Source organism: Nematolebias whitei, chromosome 14 (genome assembly GCF_014905685.2).
Source record: "Nematolebias whitei isolate Nwh7 chromosome 14, NemWhi1, whole genome shotgun sequence".
NCBI classification, from domain to species: domain Eukaryota; kingdom Metazoa; phylum Chordata; class Actinopteri; order Cyprinodontiformes; family Rivulidae; genus Nematolebias; species Nematolebias whitei.
Genome location: NC_056511.1, coordinates 9,822,166 through 9,829,188, shown reverse-complemented (window position 1 = coordinate 9,829,188; position 7,023 = coordinate 9,822,166). Strand labels below are relative to the sequence as shown.

At 40.9% G+C, this 7,023-nt stretch overlaps 1 protein-coding gene across 1 annotated transcript in view; it reads right to left on the bottom strand.

Annotated features, from left to right (window-relative positions):
- Window positions 1-2,746: 2,746 nt before the first annotated feature.
- LOC119419914 (15-hydroxyprostaglandin dehydrogenase [NAD(+)]) overlaps window positions 2,747-7,023 on the bottom strand; it is a 13,150-nt gene continuing 8,873 nt past the window's right edge. The window contains exons 5-7 of the mRNA XM_037687285.1: window positions 6,375-6,451; window positions 5,780-5,937; window positions 2,747-3,556 (exon numbers count right to left, since the gene is read on the bottom strand). Coding sequence (XP_037543213.1) covers window positions 3,430-3,556; window positions 5,780-5,937; window positions 6,375-6,451 — 362 coding nt within the window. The 3' untranslated portion in view covers window positions 2,747-3,429. The remainder of the gene's footprint in view (window positions 3,557-5,779; window positions 5,938-6,374; window positions 6,452-7,023) is intronic.

Below are 7,023 nucleotides of genomic sequence, written 5' to 3'. Positions count from 1 at the left end.
TATCTATCTATCTATCTATCTATCTATCTATCTATCTATCTATCTATCTATTTATCTTACAACATAAACGCAACTTCAGGAATTGAAAGATTTTATAGTGTTTAAACTTTAAATGTATTTTTAATCCTTTTTGTTTTTTTAGTTCTTGCTCTATTCTCTCTAACTGTTTTATATTGTAGCCCTTTGAAAATCCATCCATCCATTTTCTTTTACCCGTTTATTCCATTTTGGGTCACGGGGGTCGCTGGTGCCCATGTCCAGCAATCACTGTGCGCGGGGCCGGGTACACCCTGGATGGGTCGCAAGTCCATCACAGGGCCACATAGAGACAAACGAGACAAACAACCATTCACTCTCTCACTCACACCTAGGGACAATTTAGAGTTACCAATCTGCCTAACATGCATGTTTTTGGTCTGTGGGAGGAAACCGGAGTACACGGAGAAAACCCACGCATGCATGGAGAGAACATGCAAACTCCACCCAGAAAGGCTCCTGGACCAGGGTTTGAACCAGGAACCTGTTCGCTGAGAGGCAGCAGCTCTACCAGTTGCGCCACCGTGCTGCCCGCCCTTTGAAAATGAAAAATGTAAAGTACAGCACAAATTCAATAAACTATTATTATTATTATTCTGGGGCTTCGTAAGATTAAGACGCAAGTGGTGAAACAAAAACAGTTAATGTCTTATAAATATGTCACTTGCTGTATACACATTTCTCTATAACTGTTGGAGCTTATCACAGAAGAACACAGTTTACAAATCATCAAATGAGAAGGGGTCAATAAACTGAAAACACTGATGACATTTAAGTTTTTAGTTCTACATCATAATGTGTTTATGGCAAAAAAAACCAAGAATAATATTAACAATTTTTTGGATTAGTTTAAAATCTGTTGAAGAAAATAAACTTGGATTGTTAGAATGGAGAAAATCACAATGGTGTTTGGTTATTTCTTCAAATAAGTTTTTGATGAAAAGTCACCTTGTCTTTTATTACCTATTATTTTTTATAATAAACTTGTAGTGTTCAGTTGTGTCATTACATGACAAGTGCCACAAAACTCTACAGGACACATTACTTAGTTTGACTGATGGTAAACTCGAAATTCTGTGGAATTAAATGGTTCTTTGAGCTTTCATTTTTCCAAATCCTGTTCATTTTAAGCAGCTCACTTGTAATTATGATACACCGATTAAGAAATATTAAGAAAAGCTCCGAGGCGGCAAGGCTCTGGGGGTGGATGAGATTCGCCCTGATTTCCTAAAGGCTCTGGATGTTGTGGGGCTGTCTTGGTTGACACGCCTTTGCAACATTGTGTGGACATTGGGGGCAGTGCCACTGGATTGGCAGACTGGGGTGGTGGTTCCCCTCTTCAAAAAGGGGGACCAGAGGGTGTGCTCCAATTATAGGGGCATCACTCTCCTTAGCCTCCCTGGTAAGGTCTATTCAGGGGTACTGGAGAAGCGAGTCCGATGGTTGGTTGAACCTCAGATCCAGGAGGATTAATGCGGGTTCCGTCCTGGCCGTGGAACACTGGATCAGCTCTTTACCCTCACTAGGGTCCTTGAGGGGTCATGGGAGTTTGCCCATACAGTCTACATGTGTTTTGTGGACTTGGAGAAGACATTCGGCTGTGTTCCTTGGGGAACATTGTGAGGGGTGCTCTGTGAGTCTGGCACTGGGGGTCCTGTTATTACGGGCTGTTCAGTCCCTATACAAGCGGTGCAAAAGTTTGGTTTGCATTGTCGGTAGTAAGTCAGACCCCTTCAGGGTGAGAGTTGGACTCCACCAGGGCTGCTCGTTGTCAACGATTCTGTTCACAACTTTTATGGACAGAATTTCTCGGTGCAGCCAACGGGCTGAGGGTTTCCAGTTCGGTGGCCTCAGGATTCCATCTCTGCTCTTTGCAATCGATGTAGTCCTGTTGATGTCATCGTGTCGTGATCTTCAGCTCTCACTAGAGCGGTTCACAGCCGAGTGTGAAGCAGTTGGGATGAGAATCAGCTCCTCCAAATCTGAGGCCGTGGTCCTCAGTTAGAAAAGGGTGGATTGCTCTCTTCAGGTCGAGGGTGAGGTTCTGCTTCAAGTGGAGGAGTTCAAGTATCTCGGGGTTTTGTTCACGAGTGAGGGAAGAATGGAGCGTGAGATTAATAGACAGATTGGTGCAGCATCTGCAGTATTGCGGACTCTGTATTGGTCCGTTGTGGTGAAGAGAGAGCTGAGCTGTAAGGCAAAGGTCTCTGTTTACCGGTCGGCCTATGTTCCTACCCTCACCTATGGTCATGAACTCTGGGTAGTGACTGAGTGAATGAGATCATGGATACAGGCGGTTGAAATGAGTTTCCTCTGCAGGGTAGCTGTACTCTCCCTTGGAGATAGGGTGAGCAGTTCAGTTATCTGGGAGAGACTCGGAGTAGAACCACTGCTCCTCCACATCAAGAGGAGCCAGTTGAGGTGGTTCAGGCATCTGGTAAGGATGCTCCCTGGGCGCTTCCCTAGAGAGGTGTTTTGGGCATGTCCGACTGGGAGGAGACCGCGGGGAAGACCCAGGACACGCTGGAGAGACTATGTCTCTTTGTTGGCCTGGGAACGCCTTGGTGTCCTCCCAGAAGAGCTGGAAGAGGTGGCTGTGGAAAGAGATATCTGGACTTCCCTGCTCAAGCTGCTGCACCCGAGACCAGACTTCAGAACAAGAGGAAGATAATGGATGGATTAAGAAATAAAAACCCAATTGGTTTGCTTCTGTTTTATTGTGATTATTCATTCATTTTTAATTCAAAAATTGAAACCATGACATGACAGGCACTGCTTTCTGACAAGCGTAACATTATCAGTATCACATTTCTTTTTAAAGAAGCATCAAGTGGGATTTTATGACATCTAGTGGCAAAGTTGTAAACAGCAACCAACTGAATAGCCCTTATGTCGCCTCCCTTTTCAAATGCACCGATTTAGATTAACTGTTTGCATTCTCTGTTGTACAATAATGAAAAAGACATGACAGAGTACCAAAGTAAACACAGAGACCCACATACATGGTTCTAGAAAAAACAAAAAACAACGTTGTGAACAGTATGCTTGAAAATAATTCCCCATAACGTCATACAAATTGTACTATATCATCATTGTGATAAACTTCCTTTTTGTGACAAACACAAAAGTTTTTATATTTACGTCTTTCCCACTTCTGCTTACACCACAAGTGTTGACTCAAACGTCATCTAACTTTAGAATAAATCAAAACATCCATCGTTTTATGAGTAAGGATCACAAAAATGATGAGAAAATCAACATAATAAATTGTATTAGATAACAAAGAGGAGGCTGCAGTTTGCACTTGTAAGCTCTGCTAAAAGGGACTAGTTTGGTTTCAGTCTAAGAGCTGACTGTGCATGTTGTTGTTGTTGTTGTTGTTGTTGTTGTGATTTACTCCTTTGACACAAGTGATGCGAAATTTACATAACTCCTCTGTTTTGGCATCACCAAAATGGCCTGTCCATTTTTGGTCTCATCTTTCGCAAGCTCCAGGAAGGCCTCAGCCACTTCAGACGTACTGAATAAAAAAAGGACACGAAAACACACAATATTAGTTATAGTCATCGACGTGAAGAAACGAAATAGTTTCTTTAAATATTTGTGGAACTCACAATATAATACAATTTCTAAAGAAGTTGGAGCTTTGTGTGAAATGCAAATAAAAACAAAATGCAATGATTTGCAAATCTTATAGACCCATATTTTATTCGCAGTGAAACATAGTTTTAATCGTTGATATCTTTACTAAGAAACTGTACAAGTTTTAGAAAACAATAGGGTAATTTGTGAGTGATGGCAGCGACATATCTAAAACGTTTGGACTGACTGTAAAAGTAAATGGTCTAATTAAACAACGGGAGGAGTTTGTTAAACTTTAGGTTAATTGGCAACAAGTCAGTAAAAGGACCGGGTGTAAAAAGAGCATTTTTATTGAAGCTGAATCTCTTGGAAGTAAAAATGGGCAGAGGTTTCCTAGTCTGTGAAAATCTAAAACGGTTTCTAAATATTGTTCCTCAATGAAAAATTGGGAAAACTTTGAATATCCCCTCATCTACATCTTATCCTTAAAAACATATAAATCTGGATACATTTCTGTGCACAAAGGACAAGGATAAAAGTCCACAATGGAAACCAGTGGTCTTCAAGCCCTCGGGTTGCACTGCATCAAAAACAGGTCTGACAACGATTTTCCACAAATCATTATCTGTAAACGCAGTTCATCGTGCCATCCACAAATGTTGCTTAAAGCTGATTGAAAGAAATCATCAGATGCGAACACCATCCAGAAATGCCGTGATCTTCTCTGGACCAAAGCTCATTTAAAGGGACCGAGGCCAAATGGAAAACTGTTCTGTGGTCAGACAAATCAAAATGTGAAATACTTCTTAGAAACATGGGTGTACTTTGTACTAAAGGGTGAAGAATTACTCAACCTGTAATTAGAGCACAGTTTGAAAGCCTCTCTGATGGCATACCATACCATACCATACCATACCATACCATACCATACCATACCATACCATACCATTTTATTTATAAAGCACTTAAAACAGCAACAATGTCAACCAAAGTGCTTTACAGTTAAAACAAAACAAGCAAAGGACACAGGATAAAATACATAGATCCAAATAAGTAAAGATAAAAACTAAATGATTAACATTATAGAATACAGACAAGTTAAAATCAACTCACACATTGTGAAAAGCCCGGGAATAAAAGTGAGTTTTTAAACTAGACTTAAAAACAATAAGCGAAGGAGCCTGTCTGACATGTAGTGGTAACTCATTCCACAGTTTTGGACCTGCAACACAGAAAGCCTTGTCACCTCTGAGCTTAAAACGAGTGCCTGGAACCAATAAAAACATCTGGTCTGACCTCAGAGAGCACTGTGGGGCATATGGCTGCAGCAGATCAGCGAGATAAAAGGGAGCAAAACTGTTCAGAGATTTAAAAACATACAGAAGGATTTTAAAATGAATTTGAAAGTGAACTGGGAGCCAGTAAAGGGAGGCCAGAACTGGAAAAATGTGCTCTCTTTTGCCTCTACCAGTTAAAAATTGGGCTGCAGCATTTTGAACCAGTTGTAAACGTGCAATAGAGGTCTGACTGATTCCTAATAGAAGTGCATTGCAGTAATCAAGCCTGGATGTTATGAAAGAATTTATAAATGTCTCAAGGTTACTATTGGACAGTATGGGCTTCGATTTAGATGGTCGACTCAACTGGGAATAAAAAACAAACAAACAGGCTTTAACAATCGTGTTTACATGACTGTTTAGTTTCACGTAAGGGTCAATGTTCCTTGTTTCTCTAAGGGAGTAGAGAGGAAAGGTCAATACAGTGGTTCTTGATTGTGCCATTAGGTGGAAACAACATGACTTCTGTCTTCTTCTCATTACATTTTTAAAGTATGGGTGTGGATTAGTGCGTATGGCATGGGCAGCTTACACATCTGGAAAGGCACCATCATTTTCAGCAAGACAACGCTAAACCTCATAATGTATCCATTACAGCAATATTTACAGTTAAAACATATGTTGACTGTTCCAATAAACAAAATATGGCTTTATAAGATTTGGCAGATCATTGCATTCTGTTTGTAGTTTAAATTTTACACAACATACTACGTTTAGGGGAATTGTTCTACATTTAATGTATAAAGCCTTCTGCGCAACATACATTTAAAAATAATCGAGAAGACTAGAGGCTTGAATATAACTTTAAGAAAACCAAGACTCACGATAAAACTCCCATCTTTTCCTTCATCTGTTCCAAGGATTCACCCAGGGCCTGGAATTGTCCCAGTCCATCGGGTATTTTCAATAAGAGATCCGTCTGCACGAAACCCGGGCAGACGGCGTTGAACCGGATCCCGTAACCCAACTCCTCAGAAGCACCCTAAACCAAAACACACACAGACGACAAAAATGTTTCCTGTGTGACCCTCATCTCTCTGAGGGGAATCTCACAGTTACTGGCAAAGAATGTCAGCTGTTTGTTTAAGCAGCGGTCCACGTGTTTAAATATTCAAATTATTAAAACGAATTAGAGATCTGTTCCTGAGAGGCACAAATCTACTCTTCTACTTAAAGTTCTGTGACTATAGCTTAATAAATTATTTTATTTAGTGATAGTTTTCATTTCAACCGACTCGTGGAAAGAAGAGGAGAGAAAAACAGTGTCCAAGAAATGAAAGTTTAATGCTTCTGTTGTGTTTTTTTACAGTCAGACCTGCTCGTCTTTTCTCTTCATGTGACGCTTAGTTTCAGATCATTTCTGCAGCAGCTTGTTTTGATTTTTGTAAAAACAGAAAAAAAAAGAAGAAGATTCCTCACCGCCATGGCTCGAGTGAAACCGACCACCCCAAACTTGGCAGCTGTGTAGACGGGACAGCACGAGAACGGGCCAAGACCTTAGAAATATGTTTTATTAGTAAGAATGATGATATTTATAATTTTTATGACTTAAATTATATCAAACTAAAAAGAAAATAGCTTTCCTTCTTGTTGCATTCTTTGCACAGCTGCTGGTTTCAGAACCAAAGCAGCTTTTAGTCAGCATCTTGTTGAGTTATGTGGTTTGCACTGACTCAGTATGTCTCTCAGTTTGTTTGTCTGTCTGTCTGTCTGTCAGTCTGTCAGTCAGTCAGTCAGTCAGTCAGTCAGTCAGTCAGTCAGTCAGTCTGTGAGTCAGTCAGTCAGTCTCTCAGTCAGTCGCTCAGTCTCTCAGTCAGTCTGTCAGTCTCTCAGTCAGTCTGTGAGTCAGTCAGTCAGTCTGTGAGTCAGTCAGTCAGTCTCTCAGTCAGTCGCTCAGTCTCTCAGTCAGTCACTCAGTCTCTCAGTCAGTCTGTCTCTCTGTCAGTCTGTGAGTCAGTCAGTCAGTCAGTCAGTCTCTCAGTCAGTCTGTGAGTCAGTCAGTCTCTCAGTCAGTCTGTCTCTCAGTCTCTCAGTCAGTCTGTGAGTCAGTCAGTCAGTCAGTCAGTCA